The following is a 24,994-nucleotide window of genomic DNA, read 5'->3' as shown; positions in this document are numbered from 1 at the left end:
AAACTGAAACGACTCTGCCACGGGGACTAAACGGGCGTCGAATGGGACTGATTTCCACCGTCGCCTTTCCACCAAAATAAATCCTTTTTTTTTTTGGAGATTCACGCCGTGCCAAAAGAAATGTTTTTGAGGGAATTGGGCCTGGACTGTTTCCTGGGATCGACCGTACGTATTCTTCCACCTGAATACATAATTTTGACAGAATTTAATGATTCGTGGGACGGTGCCATTCTCAGCCAAAAGCGCCAACCGACTCCCCCGACCGCAAGCCCCCTATGGCCCGTCGCAGCAGCCGAATCAAACGAGCGGCGAATCGGATAATCGCATGACTCTCTTTACCGAGTGACTCGCCAGGAACCGAATCTCACAAACACCGTCGAAACGTTCACCCCCTTACCAGCCTCCTGGGGCGCGTCGGGGTGCTGCTTCGTTTTAGCGTCCGGCGAGTCCCGTCGATGAATCTCGTGGGCGGGAAACCGAGCGAAACCGCGCCAGATCTGCGCTCCTTGAACGGCGCGCGGCACAACGACCGAGCGAGAGTGTTTGGCGCACAACGCCCACGACGGGCGACGTCTCGGGGTCGTTTTTACGTCGCGCATTGCGGTTGCGCGCGAGTCTCCTCGGCGGACGCGCCGGCGAACAAAGCCAACGCACACTCCCGAGGGGCGTGTTTGTTGATAGTGACAGCAGAGCGGAAGTGCCTCAAAACTAATCGATTAAATAACAAATGTTGAAGACTTTTAAATTAAACGCAGCCATTAACGATGGTACTATGACGGGAACTTTGTTGGGTTTTTGTAGCAGCCACATTTAATGCAAAAACAACTATTGCACCCCCCCCCCCCCCTCCCATACACACACACCTTTGCCCAGCCACGTGTAAACAAATGAACTGTCACTGTTCCAGAAGTCACTTTTAATATCAACTCCTCCTGCGAGGTGCTGTTGACGCTGTGCTCCTTGCGTGGAGTTTGCATGTTCTCCCTGTGCTCCCGAATGTGGGGTTTCCTCCATCGTCCTCATCATCATCGTCGTTAGAAGCTCCACTAAAAACATGCACAAGAACATCGTCTGACCAGCGATAGACACTGAAGTTCGTTTCTGTGCTGTAAGCTGCCCACCGGAGGAAGGCCCGGCCTCGGCGGGGAGAGAGCAGAAAACGCATTTCATTGTGAGAGAGAGAGAGACACAAAGACGAGCTAAGCTTGTCGAGTTTTATCTGAATCTACTAACATCATCCGAGGGTTCCAGTCACTTGAGAGCTGGATGCCATGTTGGAAGTCTTCATTTCAATGGAATCTTAACGCAATGAATAAACTACCACCAACTACATGCAGCGTTTTTGCTTTCAGTCCACCATAAGTGATGAGAATTGTATTTACTATACACATATACACATCCAGACAAACAGAAGAATGTTTTGGGAACCAAAATATATGTACTTTCCATCACTTTATTATCAATAAACCAATCACATGGCAACACGTTGATCAATATTGGCAGAGATACATTCACAGCCCTCTAAAAATACTCTTACACATTTAAAACCAAATAAATTGATTTTTTGATCCAAGTATAAAAACACTTACTTGCAGCCTACTATAAATCACCCGAGGAAAAGAAAAAGTGGTAACGATGTGAATTGATTCTGATAGAATTCAGAGCAGTCAAACTTTTGTCAATCCTTTCAGGTTACAAAAGGTGGTCTAAAACAGTTAAAACATTTCTGATTTTGAGAAAGAAAAAAAAGCTGAAATTAAAAACTGGGAGCAGCTATACGTGGTCAGAGCTCAGTGCAGGCAGACTGAAGGAGTGTCTCCGTTTGATAGAACCTACAGTTCAAAGCCTGAGAAGAGGAAACACAAGGAAGACACCATTACTACGCAGACTGAATGCACATTCAGATGTTAGAACACCACTAAACCTCTGATGAAAAATGGATTGGAATAGGCCCTGCCGCCTGTGTCGAGTGACTTTCAGTCGCCACACAATTAAAAGAGAAAGCCTTCGTTCCGTGCCTTCTGACAAGTCGTGCTGATGATGCTGTAAATAAACACCATTAACTCCAGTGCTGTGATGGAACCAACATATGTGCTTGCTTGTCAACTTACATTTCACTGGGGGATGCCAGCTACGATTTCAGACTCGATGCCACAGTGGTTCACCCCACGCAGAATCTTGAAAAATCCTAGGGTCCAAACAGTCAAACACTCAATACCTGGTGCATTTATTCAGTGATTGTCATATAAGTGAATATCGATCCATGACAGATTATCCGTTTGTCCATGTATGTACAAGCTAGGGGAGGGCATCTCTCCCTTATATAAGACGATCAGATACATATCCAGATACCTGGGCGCCGATACGATTCAGGGACGATACATTTTAATACGGAACGATTTGATAAGATGCAGTCTGATACAGTTCTTAACATGTGTTTAAAGTAGACATTCATTTTTCATTACAAATGAAAGTTAAGCCAATTCTATAAAAGTACATCTTAAATATGATGATTTCTGCTTTGTTTTTTTTGGCAATTTGTATACATACAAATGATATATATAATAATAAATGTATACCTGACATTTTAATTGTATTTATCATTTTATTTTTATCCCATTTTATTATAATAATATTATTTTATTCTCCTTTTTTCCAGACTTAAGATTTTTTATGTTTTTTAATTCTTATGATCGGTACTGAAGTGCACCAAACCTCACCATAAGAAACTTCTAGTATATGTAAATGTACTTGGCGAAAATAAACCAATTCTGAAAGTGGCATTTACATTCAAATAGTTATTTCATAAAAGACCAGTAAGTAAGTAGTAAGTATTTTTGTTACTTTATTACATTTATATATAATAATATCTAATATATTGTGATTCTGACATCGTAATATATAAGATAATTGAAATGATGCTGGATGCGTTTGTTACTGCGGGCGGTTCACAAGTATCGCGAGAGGGAATGTGTGCACAAGTGATCTGGTGCAGGTGTGTGTGTGTGTGTGTGTGTGTGTGTGTGTGTGTGTGTGTGTGTGTGTGTGTGTGTGTGAGAAAGGAAAGGAGAAGCGGTTCGCTAGCTGGCTCAACGCGGTGAAAGTAACAAGACTTGCAAAGCTGGATCAGCAAGACTACCACAGCAGCTTGTTTATAGCAAAGTAGAATTCCCAGCAGAGCTTATAATCAACCGGTTCGTAACTTTAGAGCCGGGGCCACCGACCCGTTTATGGTACATTTAGATCTGGCCCAGGGGTCCTCGTATCGATGTAGTCGCATCTCTAATGTTAAAACTGGTTCGTATCGGTGAATTGTTATGCCCCTAGTAAAAGGCGTAGTGTGTGTGATCTTACCATTATCTCCCCAGTCGGTATTCCAAGAGTTGGCACACAGCCAGTAGGGGATGCCATCTTCCTCCCCCCAGCCCAGAATCTTAATGGCATGACCACCCAGTGCAGAGCCAGTAACATGCTTGTACACACCTTGAGGAAGGGAGGAACAAATGGGTGAGGAAGACAGTGAGAGAGCGCGAGCGTCCCTCAACGGGGAGAATACAGGAGAAGCGTGGAAAAATAAATGACAGCGTGAAGTGATGTGAGAAAGGAGGTTCATTTCGGTTGGTGCTGGTTTTGGTGCCGGACCTTTCCAGCTTCACAGCGGTGATCATGGCTCGTGTGGAATCAGAGTCCATGTTTGCTTGCGCTCTCACCAGACTTGTAAAGTGGGAAGTCCTCGTACACGGTGAAGGCTCCCTCTACTGGTCCATTTTTGAAAATCTCCTCCTGGATCTGCTCCGGCTCCGGTGGTACGTTGTAGGTTCTCTTACCTTCAACAACAGAGGGTAAATTACACTGGTACACGGTCGGGTTCTCTCCATATTGGAGGCACCTACACTATTCTTTTTCTTTTTTTTTTAGATATTATTGCACCAACTGTAATTCGTCTTACTCTTTCTACTTCCCAATTAGTTCAACCAGTAAAACAGGCATTTCATTCAAATGTATAATCTTGTTTCATTCTGAATATAATTATCACTGTAGAACATTCATATTTTGGCAAGAATTTCTCGCTGTGCAAAAGTGCGATGCAGTTATACTGTACGTGAGAAAGGATTTCCTTTTCTGTCTGCCAGTTTGTGTATATTGTGAGACACCCCGTGCTTTTTCTTACCAAAGTGCTTGTCCTGCTTGTAGCTCGGTGTGTAGCCGGCCTCGCACTTGTTGATGCACTCTGGTGTGTCTCCGCCCTCTCCGCTGCAGGAAGGCCTGGAACCGTTCACATGGTGCTCGCAGGGAGCAATGGTGTAGGGCCTGCAACCTGAAAATGCAACAACACCTTCAGTCATGTGGACGTGTCATCTGCACACCTGAAGACTCAATTTGAGGTTGGAACATCGGCAGCCACAAATAAAATGGCTTATGTAGTTGTGGAAGACAGAGACGGAGCCAGACAGACACACAGACACACCAATGTGGGAGTCATATAGGCCGCCAGACACCAGTCCCTCCTTTGCCCAGAAATCCCAGGCAGCCGCTGGATAGCCCCCGTTACACCTACAACAACATTAATACCAATATTAGAAACAATGAGATGCTGCATCCAAAATGACAATACTATTTTGTACATAATTGAGTATGTGCAAAACCATAGTATGCATAAAATAGTGTGTGAAAAGTACCAGGATGAAATACTACATCCAGTGGAATATTGCAGTGTGCTGTGCAGCGTCGTCGGCAACATGTAAAGTGCAAAAAGGAAGCGGTGCGGCTATATGGCAAAGTCCGAGAAGCTATCGATTGTTCTTTTTACTCACATACTGAAGTTATCTGGATTATAGTGTGCATATGCAGTATGTGATTACCGACCCAGGGAAAGACAACCTTCTGGATAAAATATTGTAACACCATGCACTCCATGGAACTACTGCGTGTTAGTGGGAACATCCAAACACCAAAAAGGTCTCTCACCCCATGCCACAGCCTTCGCAGCAGGTCAGCAGGTCCTCGGAGGAGATCTCCACACTGACCTTGGCGTTGCTGTGGATACACACTCTGTCTGACATAGCCTCCGCAGCACCAAAGGCCTATGTGCAGAGCGAGTACCACGTTAAAGACAACCGTATCGTGAAAAAAAGACAAAGCCATACTAGCTCCCCGGTAAATGGTTATACTGTTACTAAGGTTTTCAGCCACACTGCAGTCACCTTTGTACAACCAAAAGCCAAAATATGGAGGAAGTGTTTATGCATAAAGTATCTATCTTTATTCTTATGTTAATACCAGGAAAAGAAGAAATGCTCCAATACTAATAAGCCCGATATTCCATAAAAGCCATCTCAAACTCTTACCATCATCTTCATATAGCATTTATTAAACAGAGTGTGTGTTTCCTCACCCAGCAGGATCCACAGGACCCCTGGTCCCTAATCTCCTTCAGTGTAGGACAGTTGGGCCACTGTTCTCTGGAGTCAAAGTTCTCAGGCAGCTTCATATCTCCAGCATACTGAACCCTTCATACGGATATAAAGAGACTTATGTTAAAAAAAAAAAAAAAAAGTATAATCCTTTTGGGGTTAAACCACACTGTCCTGGTCCATTTAATGTTTTTCTTAATATAAAATGGATGGATTTTCAGTAAATAAGATACAACCATGCTAGAGTTGGTTAGCTAACCAACTCTAGCATGGTTGTTTCGTGGCCACCTTATGCATTTGTTCCGTTTCTTAATCCTCTGATAGAGACACCTGATTTCATTGTTCACGGTATCTTATGTCACCTTATCAGTTGGTTTCTTTTACAGCATCTTCTGTCATTCATGTGTTCTGGATTTCTTTCCCTTTTCAAATCCACCCAAAATGTTCAAATGCACTCTAATAAAAAGCCATTGTCTCCATTCCCAGTCACCACTGCCCTGTCAATACAACGTTCTAGTTTTAAGTGCAAGTGAACTGCCAAGTAAATGCAGGTGAACTGTACATTGAAGAAAAGAGAAAAAAAAAACCCACATGAAGTCACTTTCATGTCTTGGGGATGGTATGGTGGTATGTATGCAAAAGTTACACTCCAAATCATGAACCCAAATACACATAATGAGACTCACATGATGGGAAGTTTAGGACCTTTGAGAAGTGTACCACACAGCCTCTTGACATGACTGTAATCCACATCATGGAAATTGTGGCCAGCCTGCAGAAAGGGGGAGTTAGGGGAAATTAGAAGAAATTAGGGGAATCAAAACTCCTGTAGTAGGCATACGGAGGAATTTGGGGGTTGACGGAATTCAGACCAAGACACAAAGACACTTCAGCAGCATTAAAGATATGTATATTTCCACATCCCCTCATAATCACACATTTGGCACCATTTCTTCAGTACATTCTCTATACCCCATGAATCTCAATTTAGAAACATGAGGTTGGTCATTTACATTAATTACCTTACACATTCAGTGAGTTTAACATGAATACAGTTTGGCGTCTTTAAAAGTTCCAATATTTATTTGTTTGACAGACTTCCTCTTAAGTATTCATGTGGGGTGGTTGCTGAAAAAATATTTAATTTTGCTTAATAGCCACAATTATCTACAGCTCTTTATCATAGAACCTCTGCACGCGCACGTGCGCACACACACACACACACACACACACACACACACACACCTCCCAGGTAGTGTTGACGTTGTTAATGTAGTTGACCATCTCACTGGACAGGGGCTGAAGGTGGGGTCTGGCCAAGCTCACTGACAACATGGCCCCCAAGAGCAGGAAGGCATGATGCCACATTCTGTTTGAGAGATGAAGAGCAAGTAGGTTTATTAATAACCATCACAAGACCCAAAGGACAGGGCATTTAAAAATAAAAAAAATAAAATAAAAAATGATATATATCTATATCTATCTCATACAGTTTGAATACAATCAATGAATATTTACATTAATCAAACGCTTGAAATTGAATATTCTGAAATTATAAATAGAAAAGGCTGTTACGGCTATAAAAGTTAACAGCAGTCTCTGACCATCAAACAAATACTTGTGTGGTGTAGTTTCAATGTGCTTACGGCGAGTGTGCACCATGCCAACAAGGATCCGAGAAAACCTCTTAACTTCAGCCATGACAGTCGCCAGCCTCTCCAACAGAGTCCAAGAGGCAACACACTCAGCAGGTAGCCATGCATACAGGTGCACATACAGGTGCATATACAGGCCATTTACATTTACAAATCTTACCACTAAAAAACATTTATGTTACCAAAACCTAATCCTTTCCTTTACCCTACTACAAAAATTTAAGCTGCTTTTCAAGGTGGAAAAAAGCATTGGCTAAAGCATAATCCACAGTACAAATATAATGTCCCATATACCGTAGGTCCTTTGTTGAAGTTTGGCCATGGCACAGAGTAAAAAAAAACAAAAAAAACCTGCGATCACCACACACATACAGGCAGGATTTTTTTTTTTTTAAGGTTAAGTATTGGCATACAAGTGAATACCTTTACAGACAATGAGTAGAGTGGACGTTGGTGGCTGAAGTGGTTACCCTTCCTGCAGTGTGTTAACAAATTACTGTAACAAAACTAGTTTGCGCACAATTTGTCAAACTGCAAAAAACTTTGCAGTAGTAGCCCATGGTTTACACGACTTGACTTCTGAAGAACTTTTTGAATTTAAGCAATTTCTAATGCAAATTTGATTTACAGCTCCAACAAAATGCTGAACAGGAGGGAGAAGTGTGAATGTTTCGTCAGGGTTTTCATGCACTCATCACATGCTACAGCCCAGGACAGAGTGAGTCATGATGCCATGATGTCACAATGTTGAAGCAAACGTCAACTGCTAAAGGTTTAGATGGAAAGAGTTGCGGTCGGTGCAAATGTCAAAGGGGACCTTTTATATTCCTTATCAACAGGTTAGTATAGGTCTAAGAGGTCCCAAAAAACATGTCTGAAGCAAATAAAAACATTGAAAATGCCACTCAGATTATGCATCCTAACATGCCTGCCAAAACCCCTCCTGTTCCTGACGCTCTGTTTTAGTGTCTCGCTTTATATGAAAATGAGCTGCTGCGCCCCACACCCGCTCCGGAACCGTTTGACCCAGTTCTGTGTGCCCGTTGTATGAAGTACGTAATCTTTTACTTATTTCACCATAGCAGTCCACCAAAATCTGTTTCTGAACAAATTTGAAGCGAGAAATAAGCAATCCACTCGCGGAATCCTCACTCTTACTAGATCTAAAGCACTGTTTTTAGAGATTTTTATTTATTTATTTTTTTGGAGAAACATGCAGCAGATTGTGCGGCACAGCCTACAGTCAACCTACTGCATACTTTATTTTATAAAGAAACACATTACAACAATTTTTTTAAATATACATAAATTTCCCTGATCTGCAGTTTTGTCACAGACAGCTGGTGTTAATTCCTCTTTCTTTTAAAAGACTTGTGCTGGTCTGAAGCAAAACAGAGAAGTTCCCATGCTTGGGAGTGTGGCGGCACTTGTGATTTCTCCAGCTGTGAGTGGAGTTACTCAGATGGTGCGGTTCCTAATTCTACTGAGGCCCTACAGTATGTGGCAGGTCGTAATCTGAATGGCTGGTTGAATAGCATGTTTTTGGAAAAAGGCAGCTCACAAAAAACTGACCTGGTTGTCTTATTTCAGAGTTTGTGCGTTAGTAGGCCCATCAGAGACCAGAATGTATGCGCACAAGTGCCGTAAAAGTGAGTTTTTCATAATAGGTCCCCACATTACTTCTTTCATACTGTATGACACAGCTTCATTATCCACAGTGAACACCCACCATGGACAGTTGGGTGTAAAAACATCGGCGTTAAAAGTGGAAGTCTACCGGATGCATAGGCGCAGCGTACGGGCATTGTGTGCTGTGAGTGCACACTTCCTATTAAAATCATGTAAATCCACTTCTGTGGCTCCACCAGCCATGTGAGCCGCGCGGCGCTTCTCTATTTTTGCACAAGAGGTCTATATTATTTATTTATTTATTTATTTATTTATTTATATATATATATATATATATATATATATATATATATATATATATATATATATTGTTCAACCCTGCGCAGCTACGCAAGCCTTTTCCATAAAAACGCGAGATAAAACTACAGATAAATGTTTCTGTAAAAAGTGCACTCAATTTAAATGTGTTTTATATGAACGTATATTGTACCAGAGACTAGAGCTGCTGTCAGATTTGCCTATTGATCAAGACCTGTTATAATAGGCCTAAGTTCATCTGATTGGAGGGGGGCTGTCCAGTATAGCGTTGAAGGAGAGGCGAGAGGGAAGTAAGGAGAGTGCTCGGTGAGAGTGGAAGGAGAGTGTGTCTGAAAAGAAGGCCATAATAAAAAAGGGACATGGCCATCCCAGGTTGTTATTTTCTGACTGGACACCTCAACCCCCGGGTAGTTGTAAGCCTCGCAGCAGGCAGTTAAACAGGCTTCAGCTTCCCACGGAGGTTCCGTCTGCATCCCCTTCATTGTATCTGTCTGGTTGAGCCCACCACATATCAAGCTGTGTTTAAAAAATATATTTAAGTCGCTGTTGTTTCCAATACTCCTCTCTGCGACATCAAGGTGTCGGGGACGCTGCGCGCCACACCTGTACACTGTGCCAATGCAATTTATAGCAATTTGACTTTAAAAATTTACTTAGAACTACAGCTGGAGTAATTTTTGTACTGCTATTAGCTACGACCACCTAAAATTCTGACAGTGCCCATGAACTTGAACTATGTCACAGGGGTTAGACAAGATAGTGCTAGAGAGAATGGCAACTTGGCAAGTAGAAGCGATAGAGAGACGCTTAGTGTGTGTTTTTTAGATTTATTTACATTAGTTTCCTCCATGTGTGAAACAAAAAATGTAAACATAACTAAGAGACTACTCTGCTCTGTCCCACTAGGACAGGGGCGCCCCATCTCTATGGAGACGCTGTCCTTAAGTAAAAGACTGGGTGTGATTTTATTTTCCTTTATTTCATTTACTTGAACGAAACAAAACCTGTGCACACTGTGCAGTGTCATGCACAACGCTTTGTTCTTTTTAACTTTACAGCAGTCTCTGTTGGTATGGGACTTCATTTTGTAAAAATTGGATTTTTTGTTAAATACTCTTTACTTCAAAGTTATAAATCCAGCACTTCTGTAATAGGGAGACTTGTCACTCCGCAGGGCCATGGATAACCACCCCTCCACTTCTCAGGTGCTTAGTGCAGGCACCGCCAGCCCATGGTCTCAGCTGTTATGTGATTTTTTAATCATTAAAACTAGAGATTCTGCAACCCGCGCCACCACCATCTTAAATAGCTGGGAAACTGACCGACTATCAACCCCGCTACTTGCGCTACGTCAGAGTGAGACCACTCCCCCCTGTGACATCCCTTTTTTTTTTTTTTTTAACCCACAAACTCAAAAACAACTACATGTTCCCTGTATTTTTGCCCTTGCTTCCTGTAAATAAAGTAAAAATTGTTTCCACACCGCCTTTTTTTTTTTTTTTTTTTTTTTAACAAACCATCTTCTCCATCAGCCCACGATTTTAAATTCATAAAAAAAAAAAACAGACATGATCTTTTTCGTAATTCAACGCATAAAAGCTTTTATAGGTTTTTAGTGGAACGCCACAGGTGCACTGTAATCTTGTATTGCTCTTATACTATATTGTAAACTAAGCCTAAAAATATCAAGACCAAAAGTGAAACACTTCTCACATTACAAACTGCCACTGTGTTTGTCCCGCTTCTCCTGCCAACTTCCAAAATCAAGGTCCGGGATCCCTACTTGACGAGCGACACTGTGCTGGCTATAAAAAGGATCATGTGCATTTGAAATGAGCCACTCAAGCCTTTCTTTCGCTTCGATGATCATTGTAGATGTTGCTCTCGAGAAGGCACGTTGACGACACGGATAAGGAGGTTCAAGATTCAAGATTCAAGATTCAAGATTTTTATTTGTCACATACATATACATACTTCCATACATATATGCAGTGAAATGTATTGGGTCACACCTGTGGGTTCAGGTGTGACGTTAGTGCTCAATAAACCAAGCAAGACGCCAAGCAAGACAGATTTCCCTCCGCTCTAGTGATCGATTCATCGTTTTCCTTCAGACGTTTGACAAACAAGAGATTGACAAAACACAAGAAATAACGATTGAAAATGAAAACGAACACGTTTTCTGAAAATGAAAATAAACAATTCTTTACAAAAAATAAAAAATACTCATGTCTGAACCGTATGCTATTTGAAAGAAAGGTCCCGAGGCGTTGCCACCTCGGTAAAAACGGTCTTCATTCATTCATTTAGCCTTTACAGCCTGACAAATGAAGAAGTTGAACATCCACGCCAGGGATCGTCGTTCGAGTCGTTCGTAATCGAAGAGTTCCCATGGGAAGCGACATACCTGCAGTTAACAGGAAGTGGAATTGCGCCAATGTGTCTTACGGTCAATTCAATCACATAAATGAAATAACATGGAAACACCGTCCGGCCAATGAGACGGTTAAAAACTACCGCGACAACAGACAACTGCGTATACATTACAGACGGCGTGGTGTCCCGGTAAAGTGTTTGGGTAAATACAATTAGGTGAAAAACAAACAAAAACACGCCTCACAAGGTGTTTACGTTTCACCGTCCCGGCGCCGAGCTACAGCAGACGGGGACAGGGCGGCGTCGACGGGGCCCGTTTGGCTCCGTCCGAATCGGAGAACACGTCCGATCAGAACAACAACAACGGCGGCGGCGGCGGCGGCGTGGTGGTGGTGGTGGTGGTGGTGAAAGTGCGGCGCGCTTACCTGTCTCCGTGTCGGCTGCTCGGCGCTCGGCGCTTTTCCCGGGGGCCTTGTGCGCGCGGAGGCAGGAGGACGTCGGAGGCTGTGGCGACACGAGCCGCGGCGCGTTCGTCTTCCGCGGAACCTGCGCCGCGTCACGCGACTTGGCCCGGCGGTCACGTGCGTTTCCCCGCCCCACGTGGTTTCTTTTGACGGCGTTGCGAAAGTTGACACGGGAGACGTGACGAAATTAAAAAATGAAAAGGAAAAAAATATATATAAATAATAGTCATAGCAACATCGCGGATTTCACGAGCTCTGGGGTCAAGCTTAACCTTTTCTTGAATACACGCGTTATTCTGTTTTTTTGTTTGTTGTTTTTTTTTCCCCCTCCCCCGAGCCGTGACGTCATCCGCCTGCGCTCTGAAACTCTCTGGCGTCCTCCTCCTGTTTTTATTTTCAATTCAATTTTGATTTGCGGACTCAAACAAGGAACAGTGGCTTGCATACAAACCATAAATACAAGTCAGAAAATATACATATAAACACGTACATAGTAGAGTCCTAATGATGAGACAGTTCGCATATATAGTACATACACATACTCATATATGCCTCGTAACATAAACAGTAGAAAAGCAAAAGCATAGGGCTGACAATAACAATAAAACGAAAAGGTAAACTTCAAGAATTTGAGCAGCAAATGCTAATACTCAAAATGCAAGACACTTTGACATGACCTCATATAATTAATTTAGACATTGATAATTGTTGGATAATATCTCGAGGGATGATAAATCGTTTTTACAATCATTTTTAAAACAAGTTAGTTCAGGAGGGTTTATTGTTTTTCCATTTATGTGTATATTTACCAACTGTGATAATTATGTTTACAATATCCGACACGTTCCTCGGGACACCGTCCATATAGATCAAACCCTGAAATAAATCAAATGCAGGGCTGCCAGTTCTGATATTGAGCCAGCTGCGCAGATCCTGCCAAAACTGCAATGTGCCCAAACAAGAAAACAAAACAAATGCTCAGTAGTTTCAGGCTCTGTCAAAAAAAAAAAAGTCCACAAGGATCTACATCAAAACGAAATCTTCTCCCTAATCTCTGGCTCCTGCAACCCAGATACCTAAGTCTAATAGCTACCCAAGTCTAATAGCTACCAAAGTCTAATAGCTACCATGGTCTAATAGCTACCCAAGTCTAATAGCTACCCAAGTATAATAGCTACCAAAGTCTAATAGCTACCAAAGTCTAATAGCTGCTGAAGTCAGCTATTAGAATCCGGTTAATTATTTCAAAACAAAATTCCACTCAGAACAGCATCATATACTGGGTTGAGCTGACACTCGCAGCGTGCAGGGAAGGTTTCAAATGGCTGAGGGACAGAGCAGCTGGTTTACAATTAAATGCTTTTATTAAAAACCAGTACATGCCCGTTCGAAATTTAAGTCGTTGTCAGACATTTTAATGGCACAGTTTAACAAAATGTAATGATAGAAGAACGAGCACCAAATGTGAAAATATACTGTAGGCATAATACAACTTCAGGAGGATCAGTCGAGTCCAGGTTTCTACCGTCAATGATTTGGTCGCGTTTATGTGGACTTTTGCACCAAATTCGAAACTCCACGTCCTTGGGTCCACAGCAAAATACTCGCCAAGTGTGAAGTAGATTGGATGAACGGTTGTCCAGATAATCTGAGGACATACATACATACATAAATACGCACACACACCGATCAATTACATTAAAACCACCACTAATAACCACTAATACTGTTTAGCTCCGCCTTGTCACCAAAACAGCTCTCACCCGTGGAGGCATGGACTCCACAAGACCTCTGAAGGTGTCCTGTGGTATCTGGCACCAAGACGTTAGCAGCAGATCCTTTAAGTCCTGGAAGTTGTGAGGTGGGGCCCCCATGGATCAGGCTTGTTGTTCCAGCACATCCCACAGATGCTCCATCGGATCGGACCCTAACTCCAGCCATCCACATGATTTAGGAGAAAACATGATTCATCAGACCAGGCCACCTCCTTCCATTGCTCCACGGTCCAGTTCTGACGTTCATCCATTGTAGGCGCTTTTGGTGGTGCATGGGCAGTGTGGGCACTCTGACCGGTCTCGGGCTACGCTCCCCAAACACAGCAAGCTGTGACGCACAGTGTGTTCTGAAACCTTTCTATCATAGCAGCAATAACATTTTCAGAAATTTGTGCCACAGTAGCTCTTCTGTGGGATTGGACCCCACAGAAGACCCCCATATATCCCACCCCTTGACATGCGCCATTGTAACGAGATGAGCAATGTTATATACTTCACCTGTCAGTGGTTTTAATGTTGTGGCTGATCGGTGTACATACAGACAGACAGATTCCTTGAATTATAGTTTTATAGATGTCTTGATGCAATTTAACATGGCATGAGAGCGATTATAGTAATCAAAACATGACAATGACCTGTGATCATGACTAATGTGTTTATTTCGTCACAACAATAGCACATTTATTAAATCGCCATCGCCATCCATAATTGCTCTGTGAAGATCCTTGCTTGAATGAGGTGTATGTTGTCAAAAAATGGCAGTTCATGGACGAAATGGTGTTAGGAGCAAACACATACACTATGGCTTCGCTAATGACCATTAAACCAACTTCTTTAAACAACTTCACAGGTAAAACTTCTTCACAAAAACACTGTGCTATGACTGTCCGCATGTGGCATCGGAGTAAAAAATTGAAAATAAAAGTTAAAAAAATAGACAATGAAAAATTAAGAAAAGGAGAAACATAAACCGAGCATGTCATATGTGGGTGCACACAGCAAGGCTTAGAGTCCATACACACGGCCATGAAGCAAGCATCTATCACTGACATTTCTACAAGGCAAAGCACTGATTGACGATAAAGCAAAATGCATCTGGCATTATAAAGTGTGTTTGTGTTGTTACTAGTGCACTAACATACATTGAATATTAGCTTGTCTATTAGTGTTGCATAGACACGTATATATATTTATACAGTATACAGCGTGTGCATTTAATGTGTGTGTGGTGAAGCGCTTTTTCCTTTTTCTACATCAACAGATACAATTCTCTGGCTGTCTGAATGGAAGAACAACATGCAGCACGTTCTCAGTCGAAAGGTTTGCTTATATCACTTGGACAAACTTTGAGACCACACAGTATTGCTTTTGGCCATGAGGGCAACAGCTCCAGTGCCAAGAGCCCTTTCTTCGGTTATACCACTTAAAGTCAGTCCCGTGTTATCCCAAAAAGTAGCCCACGCATCGTCATCCTTAAGCATTAGTGATTCATCTATTTCCATATTCATCACAGAAATATAAGTTATTGTAGCTATATAAATAATAGTTCATAAGTAGAATGCATTTTGCTGTTATTTGAATGACAAAATAATTAGAAAAACAGAAAAGAAGAGCAATAGAAGATTGTCAGTCGATTAATTACAGTACATTGTTAAAAGAACATAATCAGAATAATTCACATAATTATAAGGTTGTTACATGTTACAGGGTTTCCAGTAAATCCAAAGTGATAGCAGCACATAAAACCCACTAATACCCCCGTTCAGACTGTGTCCATTTCAACCCCCTTTGCCAGTTACTCAGTCTCTTTAAAATAAACAAGTCTCACACTGTGGTACGGTGAAAAACAAGACAATTCCAACTTTTTCAAGCCGAAACTAAATTACTTCTAACTTAAAAAAAAGAAGAGGCTTGAGCGAGAAAGAATACAGTAAGTGGCTTAGGAAAGAAAAATTAGTTTGATGTTGCTTTGAGAAACTAAATGATCCCAGATTGCAATGTAACCATCTTAAAAAATATAGTTAACAGCTACTTACACTTTGCTCTGAAGCGCACTATAATATTTCATAACATAAACATAAGAGAAAACATAATAACATTTTTTTCAGTCTTCTGACGAAGAAATATAACAACATATTCGTTATGTTTTTTTTTGTTTGTCATACTGTGAAAAAGAAACTGTTTGTGTACACACCATCTTATACTGACAGTCAGTGACTGACCAACCTGCTCTTTGACCCGAGGTGGTTCAACACCTTCCCAAAGGCTGTTCAATCCTTTTTGCAAAAATATGAAGTATTTTAAATCTGGGATATTTATTTCATTTTTAATTAATACTTAGATTTGCATTTTTGTGGAAACTGTTCATTTTCATTTGCCATGCTAAGTAAACCAAAAATATTCCACTACAGACCCCCCCCCCGATGCTGGCAAATAACATAGAATAGTTATCGGTTTAAATGGTTTGTTGAAAAACAGCTGTGTATGAAACAATTTCCTGGAAAAAAATCCCACTCCCAACCTAATACCGATTTTCAAATACTTATTTTTTTACAAGGGCACAAGGTAACCCATGAATTTAAAGGGTAATGTATACTCTTTCTTTTGTGTCAAACTAATCACATTGATGTTATTCAACTGGCATTGATTCGAAATTCTGCCCTACTGCTCAATGGATAAACTACATGTATGTACAATCTATTTGGTGGCAGATGGTGGTTGAAATTCTTTCCCCGATTGGTTCGACTGAATACAGCTGATAAGGACCCCAACTCCATATTGCTCCATCAACGGACGGGATGAACATTAACTTAAAAAAAGACTAAAAAACCACTGCCCACCCAACGTACTCATCACCTTTACATCCATTCTAATCACACTGCCCTCTCCCTGTAGTCTACCAACTGGACCATTTGTTTGCGAGCGTGGGAAATGACCGGAGTGAGAGGTGTGATGGGGGTGCCCGGGGTGGAGGCACTGGGGGTGGTGCGTCCAGGGGTGGAGCCCGGTGTCCCCCCGGGGGTAGCGGGGGTGACAATGACAGAAGCCAGACCCGGACTCTCTTCTTTGGGTGGTTGCTGCTCCGGTCGCGGGGTGGACGTGGCGAAGCGGGCCTCCCTGATGCGGTAGGGGCTTCGGTAGGTGGAGATGGGGGACAACTCCGAGCCCCAGCCCAGGTAGCTGCCGGTGGAGGGGGACGGGGCCTCGGCGCTGAAGTACAGCGTCGTGTTGGGCTCTCCTGCGACGGCAGGGTTTCTCTCTGGGGAGCCCAGCAGCAGCGGGGAGCGTCGCTCTGGGGACCAGCCCGGGGTCTTGATGTCCAGGGAGCAGGCGGATGACGAGGCCTCGGTCAGGGTGGCGTTGTTGCTGTCGATGTGACGGAAGCTTCCCGGCAGCTGGGGAGACGAGGGCGTGGGCGAGCCGTAAGCGGCGCTCTGGAACTCGTCATCGCCTGTAAGAATGACATCGGAGCTTTGGCTTGTTTTCTGTTCCCTGACACTGCACAGAGGATATTTGCTTTGTAGATGGAGATGGTGGTGCATTTATAAATATGTACTGTACTGTGAAAAAAAACTACATTCATACAGAGTCTAGGGTCCTGATCCAGTTAGGCTCCTTTAGGGTAAAGATAGTTTTGGTTTTTTTCTACACAGTGATTATGAGCTGGAAACACAGCGGTTTTGCATTTTTTTAAAGTTTGTTATGTTTTTTATCCCGGCTTCAATTAATTGATTCCACAATCACCGGCATAAATATTTGACAAATAACTGATTTTTAGTAAAGGTAAATTTCACTCCGCCGTTCAGCACCTCTGTCCTCTGAAGCTGGAGCGCTGGATTCTTCTTCTCTGGTCTCCTCAACGAGGACCTCCTGGAACGGGAGGACCTCTGGTGGGGTTTTGATGCTATGAGCAACAATGGCCGGGGCTTTTCTTACAGGCCTGGCCACCACATTGGTAAGATTTGGTTTTGTGGGCGGAGCCACCTCTCTCACCTGAGTGACACACAGAATAGAATTACACGATTCCACACAATTGCAATTCCACTTTCCCTTACATTTATATTGGTGGACTTTATACTGTCTACCAAATATAATAAATTCAGTCAAATAAGAAAGAATAGCCACGGTAAAGGTTAAAAATCAAATATTGCCTCTGGAGCCGCCTGGACCACCGGCGATGTTGCAGGTGGAGTCGGTGTTTGTGAAATCTGAGGAGTCTGTGGCTGAACTTGCGGAACCTGTCAAAATCAGAGTTGAGAATCATCAATATTATTAATAATAATAATAATAATAATAATAATAATTTTTAATGATTAAAATGGAAAACAGCATTTGGAAAGAATGTACTCTATGAAGATTATCAAGATTTCCTAATAGACAAACTATCTCAAGATGGGATCAGTTACTCTATTTTGTATATTGATATTCATGTACATATCACTACTTTAGAGACAAACAACCAACCTGAGGACCACAAGGAAGGTCAGGGGAATGAATGACCTCCTCATCCAGACCCATCAGTCCCGCCAGGCCGCCTTCCCCGTACGCCGAGCAGATCTTGGCCACGTCCCCGGTCTTCATGGCCAAGCGGATCAGCAGCCAGTGGTGGTGCTTCCAGCCCTCCCACTGGTGCGGAAGGTCCATCAAGGTTCCGCCTCCTGATTAAGGTCATAATAAAAACACATAATAGCCCCCTCTAATGAGTATCAGAAATAAAGCTAGCTTTCCCTATAAATAAAAAAGTTGAATATTTCTGTCAGGTAACTTGTACTCAAAGTTTATGATATGATATGATATAGCATTTTACGATTGGATTTGCACAATATTTCTATATATCAAATTTTCCCAATTTAGGACTTTTATACACAGTATAAAATATAATATATAAACAGTACACTCACACTCTCCCTCACTTCCCAGTCAGGGACGATCAATATGTTTGGAAAAAATAGGAAATTTGGATCCAGGTTGAAATGGCTGAAATGTTTCTTTGAAGACATTCAGATCTAATATTTAGCGCCCCCAACTGCATGGAACATACAACCCACTTTCATTTCCCTGGTCAAAAAAAATAAACACAGATTGCACGTCAAAGACACAGAACAGATGCAAAGATATGTCTTTACCAGGAAGTCCCACGTGGCGGTTAAATGTCGGCGTCACTTTCTCCAGGGACAGCGTGGATCCTCGCTCCATGCAGGCCCCACCGATCCCCCTGTGACGGATACTTTGGAAGATCTCAAAGGACTTTGGGTGGAGGAAACGGTAGTACAGCACCAGCGCTATCACTCCTGGAAACAAGTAGGGGAGGTGAGAAATAATTTGTCTTTGTCTTAAAGGGTTTTTTCACGTTGTATTTGTGTTTTTTGTTTTGTGTCTTACCAATGAGGAAGCTGCAGAACACGGCTGCTGGGATGCCCACGGTGTCCCATGATGCCATGGTGAACAACCAGGAGGAGGCCAGAAGAAGGAAAGCGTTCTCAAGAAACATGGCCTAAAGAAAAGAAAAGAAAATGAATTAATAAAAAATACATTTAATACTAATATCTTCTTGTGTTGAACAGATATTTGTGAATCTTTTGTTAAATTCAATTCTTATTTTGTTTTGGACTGTGTTTCCGGCTTAAGTTTAATATATATATATATATAAATGTTATCCATATGGTCCTTATTGCACAAATATCCACTGTAATGTCTCCTAAATACATTTCAGACTTTGAGACTTTTTGAGACTTAAGAAAAAATAATTTCTTGTTATTTTCTTATCCTCATAAATAGGCCCATATTTCAACTTATATGTATGTCATTGAGCACTGTAAGAGGTTGGCGGCCAGATAGGGAGGATCCAGAAAGACCCTGAGTTACTGTATATGAAGCGTTTTTTAATAAATAAATGACAATTCAAATCCTTAAATAACCCTTTCAAAACAGAGTGAGGGTTTCTTCCACAAGGATTCTCTCACACACACACACACACACACACACACACGATCCCACGCTCACCAGGTAGAACCCGGCCATGCGACATCTGGACTGGCCATCCTTCACATTGAGGAAGAGGAAGATGTGAATGGCTCCCAGCACGAGATTAAAGAGTCTCCAGCGACCGACCGATTTGATGATATTCGTCTGCTGAGACACCATCCAAAATGTTGCTCCTAACCAGTGCACGCCTAGCTCCCAGAAACACACACACACACTCTCACACACACACACACACACGCACACACACACACACACACACACGAACAACACACAGAAATATGAATACATTCAGACACAAGCAGGATGACATTGCATGATCACACATCAACATATTTTGTCATACAGTATGAACAGAATACACACCATATACAGACATAATGTAAATGCAGATTTAGCGAGTATGCACAGCTCTCCCTCTCTCTCTCACACACACAGTATCCAAATTTATTAAAATAAAAGATGATATATTATAACATACAAAACATTAATATACATACAATATTAATATACACTACAATATATCTATGTACACACATTCAACCTGTCAGTCAATGCATGTGCACATGCCTGCATAATCAATTATATTTCAACACTTTAATACACACCCAAGCATCATATTCCAATATTTTTAGGCATTTTCACAGTTCACAATATGTAACATGATATTGAAGTATTGGAAAAGTACAACCCTCTCCGCTGCGCTGACTTTAATATTACGTTTATTACAAGTAAGAACAGCATCAAACCAGACTTGCCATGGATGTCTGGGAGAGAACAGAAGTCAAATGTGTTCCCTCCCGAATGGAACTAGGGAGTGTCCTTTATACTTGTACAGGGACAACGTAGCCCATCTGATTCCAATCTATGGGTCACAGTTCAGCTGACTGACATACAACTAAGCACATTCCATCTCCCTTATCACCGGGGCCCCTGGCAATGGGCTCTCTCTCTTGGGACCCCCGGGCAACATCAGTTAGTAATTATATTATACAATGGATATACTATAGATCACAAAGGAAATATAGAAATAATGTCATGTTTCTCTCCCTTCTTTGACATATTGAAACACAGAAACACCAGATGAAAGATGTACTAGTTAGTTGACACTCCTGTTCCATGACGGGTCTTGACCCCTAAAAGCGCCACATCTCAACAGCATGAGCTTTGAAATCGATCCCAGACCCCAGACTCACCGATGACGCCCAGGATCCACTGTTTGAAGATGCGCGTGAACAGCATGAGGACGGCGAAACGAGCTCCCAGCATTCCCACCTGAGACACACGGACGGGGGCATCCATATACACACTAACTTTTACACACAAACTCAGATAGATATACTGTAAGATATTGTATATTAGCGTCCACTCACCCTCCAGAGCAGTCTACAGAGTATGGCGGCCGGGGTCATCGGGAGGTGGCCCGGCCTTATGAGGGAACAGGCTCTGGCGTACAGCACCAGGGCCCAGGCCAAGGACAGGAGGCACACCACAAAACACACTGAGGCTGTGGGAGAGAGAGAGAGAGAGAGAGAGAGAGAGAGAGAGAGAGAGAGAGAGAGAGAGAGAGAGAGAGAGAGAGAGAGAGAGAGAGAGAGAGAGAGAGAGAAACAGAAAACATGTATCGTCATCAAAGCTGTCAGAAGACTCGACAAAATTTACAAAAATTGCTCAACAAAAAACAAGACAATGGCACTATAGGAGATGTCTACAATTATAAATGGCACATGCTTTGAAGTGCATTATGTCAAAATTAGTGTCAGGCTCACAAATATCTACACAAAACACACATTTCACACGGTCCATCTCATCATCAGCACACTTGTATATTATTTGAATAATGATAACAACAATAACAACAACAATAACAAATATAGCTGCAGGCAGCAATACACGGGGTCCAGTTTATTTGTTTTTGGTACGTATTCGTTTTTTGGCTTCTGTGAAAAATTACAAGTTACAAAAGTTACAAACATTGTGGACTTTATTGTCTTAGATTTTCAGCTATTTTGTGGCATCTGCAACAATAACAAAAACAACTTTTGTAATTACTTTTCATAACAATAATAATAAATACATTTCATTTTAGAAGTATATAAAATCATGTTAGTTGTAATTACTACTTTATTGTATTTTATTCTGTTACTACTATAAAATTAGTCTATATTGTAATGCAGACAGACATTTATGGAACTTTAAAATCATTTTGGCATTAGAATTATTATGGAAGAATTTGTCAATAATACAAACTTTCTGCCTTTTCATTAAAGTTTGTTAAGTTTAGGTGTCGGAAAATGTTTATACATAACGTTTATAAAAAAAAAGTATTTTATTTTTTACTTTAAACCACATCTTCTCATTGTTATAACTTACTTTGTTGCATTGAAGAACTTCCAGAGTATCAATGACAGCAGGTGTCATTATGTCTTATTATTAACGTAATTTATTTGTTGACTTTTTTCCTTGAACTACATTTTCAATAAGTTACGTTTCCATGAAATACGAAAAAGTTGCGATATTTCTGTGCGTAATTACTATTGCACGGCTTCTATTTTTCAGACGCCTCGTTGGCTCTTGAATGCATCACTCAGTCCCACATTCCAGTGGATTGTACTGGACGGGGTGAAACATTTTTGTTGACTACTTTAAATTGGATTTTTCATTGATCCGCCAAAGTAATGGGGACCACAGGGACAAAATATCAATGTAACAGATCTACTGACATCTACAAGGTAAGAAGCTATATAAATACATCCGTAAATCAATAGTTGGTAACGCTGGACACGGTCCAACTGGACATTCTCCATCGGAATCTGTACATTTACAGTAAATAGTATGATGACGTCATAAAGCGTCTATCTCTAAATCTCATCTCATTCATTTTGTTTACAAATAGTGGCTTGTCAGTTAAGCACAAGCAGTGAATATTTCAGGTCAAAGTTGTGCTGTTTCTTTGACCAATATCCGCTCCGTATGTGGATCGATTCGGATGAAATTTAAACCACGTGATGCTTGTGACGTAGCGGTTTAAACGACACCTCAACCCTGTTCGTAGCTTCTGCCTAAGTTTGTGTTCCAGATACTTTTAGATGGGTTGGACATATTTCAGCATGAAATGCATTGGACTGCGTCTGTGATATCGATCAAATATGGTCGGTTTTACGCAAATTTCTGCTCCGTATGTGGATCGATTTGGATGAAACTTCAACGGCGGAATGTTTGTGACATCGCGATTGATTCTGAGAATTTTTCCCGGATAACAACAACAATAATAATAACTTGTGTCAAATTTTCTGACAATATTTTTTTTTCATTCTACTTAACTTTACTTTGATATCTGATTTTATTTCTTTAATTCTCTTTTTTTGACTTGCACTGTTCTGGCAACTTCTGCTGCCATAACACCTGAATTCCCCCCTTATCTTCTCTTATATTGCATAAGCTTCCTTCCTTCCCTGGCTCTCTACCTGGAGATTTGATCCCTATATCAGTGCAGATCAGTACGTAGGTCTGCAGCAGCGTTTGGGGGAGTGTCACCACCAGCGCCTCGAACAGACGTAAGGCCGACACATCCGCCTGCTGCATAATCTCCCCGTACACATCCTCATCGGGCAGCCGCATGCACTCCCACAGCCTGGGAGGGAGGAGAGAGAGAGAAAAAGAAAGAGAGAGCATGGTCAAACATTCACATATAAACAACTTTAGGTTTTGTATACTGGAATGGAGTAGGTCTTACATTCATTATTTATGAGGGCCTGTTAATCTGCGATGATAATTTATTATGATTTTAATACAGCGTTGAAGCACAGGTTGTAATTATTCTGGTTTTGTCACTCCGATACTACCGTTTGAATATGCCCAGGTGCAGGATGTGGGTCCAGGTGAGAGACTTCATGCGGATGCGTCCATCTGACAGGTACCACAGATAGCTGAGCCACTGGGGACCCCAGCCTGGGAGAGGAGAAAGAGCGTAAAATAGAACATCCTTTCTTTCTTTCTTTCTTTCTTTCTTTCTTTTTCTTTCTTTCTTTCTTTCCAACTTACCAGGCAATAGGAACAGAGCAGTGAAGCCAGCCAGGTGGGCATAGCAGTAGTTGTGCCCGATCCACAGATAATAAACAAAACAGTAGATCACTGAAAAAAGACAGAAAGCACACCCGTGTGGGCACGCACACACACACACACACACACACAGAGGCACACGCACGAAAAAAAATCATTTTTCAGATCAGTAAAACACCAATGCTATCACGTAACTCACCATATATCACCTGTTGTTCCACATTGTGCCAAGTAGTGTTTACAATAGATACTCTGAAAACATCAGTGTTTGGATGAGACTTAATTTTGGATGCCAACAGCATGCAGTGTCTATGATTGATCACCAGCGCATGAATCAATATATATGTTGAGCAGGGTTGTAGCTGGTCTTCTCTACTATTCGGAAGAGGAGGGTGGTTAACCCTATATAATCTCATATTTGAAATAGATACAGTATTAGGCAGGTAGATCGACATACTTTGAATTGTTAAAGAAAGAGACATAGGTGTGTGCGTGTCTGTCCTGCCGGTGTGCCAGCCAGGCGTTCTGTCATCTATGACCTCTGTTATGTAAGGCTGCTCTGCGTCTCCCTCACAACCACACTCCTCGTGGTGATGAGTGCGTCCCACTGAAGTCTCCCTTTCATCAGTCTGCTCGAGGCGCCGTCTCCTCCCTCCAATCCCCATCCTTCTATCCCTCCACCTATAGGCCTGGAATGAAACCCGAACCACCCCGGCCGCCAAACTGGCGGGCTGGCCTGGCAGGGGAGGGGAGGCCAAAATAGAGGGGTACGCCCAGCGTGCCTCGAAAAAAAAATGGGCGCTTAAATGAGAACGGCGCGCCTCCAAAACGAGGAGACGCGGGACATCCCGGAGCTCCGGCCGCGCTTGGAAAACGCGGTGATGGCAAAAGAATGAGTTTGCATTTTTTCTTTCCTTGCAATTCCCCGAACGCGGGGCGGAAGGCGCAGCGGTGCGGCATGCAGAGGCGGGTCCGCTTCTATTATTCAACACGCTCCCAAAAAGAAAAGTTAACGGTGCGTCACATACGTCAAACCATGCGCGGACCCATCCATTCACAAACGCGTCTAAATGGTTCTGTGTGTTGAAGCCTATGTGTGTGCGTGTATATATATATGTGTGTGTGTGTGTGTGTGTGTGTGTGTGTGTGCGTGCGTGCGTGCGTGTGTGTCCCGGGTGAAACTCACGCGCTGTCCGCTCCGCCACGATGAGGAACGCGGTGAACGCGAACACGCAAACCTGGCAGCAGGACACGCAGGAGCCCCCGCGGCTCGGGTCCGCACCGTAGTCTCTCATGGCGGGAAGAGGGAGTCCGTCTGC

The 24,994-nt window shown here is 42.3% G+C and overlaps 2 protein-coding genes across 2 annotated transcripts; both read right to left on the bottom strand.

Moving 5' to 3' along the window:
* Window positions 1–1,433: 1,433 nt before the first annotated feature.
* On the bottom strand, window positions 1,434–11,960 carry ctsba (cathepsin Ba). Its single transcript, XM_079998303.1, has 11 exons — window positions 11,818–11,960; window positions 6,660–6,783; window positions 6,101–6,186; window positions 5,396–5,510; window positions 4,969–5,084; window positions 4,469–4,554; window positions 4,172–4,318; window positions 3,711–3,827; window positions 3,355–3,483; window positions 2,112–2,188; window positions 1,434–1,846 (listed from the first exon to the last, which is right to left on the bottom strand). Exons 2-10 carry the CDS (start codon window positions 6,780–6,782, stop codon window positions 2,115–2,117), a joined length of 993 nt encoding a protein of 330 aa, XP_079854429.1. The 5' UTR covers window position 6,783; window positions 11,818–11,960; the 3' UTR covers window positions 1,434–1,846; window positions 2,112–2,114.
* A 4,544-nt stretch (window positions 11,961–16,504) lies between these two features.
* xkr5b (XK related 5b) lies at window positions 16,505–24,970 on the bottom strand (the record flags this gene model as incomplete). The annotated part of the gene is made up of 13 exons (XM_079997235.1): window positions 16,505–17,082; window positions 17,441–17,624; window positions 17,783–17,869; window positions 18,096–18,289; window positions 18,758–18,922; window positions 19,014–19,125; window positions 19,635–19,804; window positions 20,810–20,888; window positions 20,987–21,120; window positions 23,081–23,247; window positions 23,459–23,564; window positions 23,658–23,747; window positions 24,862–24,970. 13 exons carry the CDS (start codon window positions 24,968–24,970, stop codon window positions 16,505–16,507), a joined length of 2,175 nt encoding a protein of 724 aa, XP_079853361.1.
* Between the last annotated feature and the right edge of the window lie 24 nt (window positions 24,971–24,994).

Source organism: Zeus faber, assembly GCF_960531495.2.
Source record: "Zeus faber genome assembly, chromosome: 3".
NCBI classification, from domain to species: Eukaryota; Metazoa; Chordata; class Actinopteri; order Zeiformes; family Zeidae; genus Zeus; species Zeus faber.
This window is presented reverse-complemented; position numbering and strand designations above follow the sequence as displayed.

What these genes read in the sequence shown, in the direction of transcription:
- ctsba (XM_079998303.1), bottom strand. Translation starts at nt 6,782, where the DNA reads ATGTGGCATCATGCCTTCCTGCTCTTGGGGGCCATGTTGTCAGTGAGC. An exon ending in ACGTCAACACTACCTGGGAG is followed by an intron (nt 6,187 to 6,659) that starts GTGTGTGTGTGT and finishes CCCTTTCTGCAG; the next exon opens with GCTGGCCACAATTTCCATGA. An exon ending in TGCGAAGGCTGTGGCATGGG is followed by an intron (nt 4,555 to 4,968) that starts GTGAGAGACCTT and finishes ATGTTGTTGTAG; the next exon opens with GTGTAACGGGGGCTATCCAG.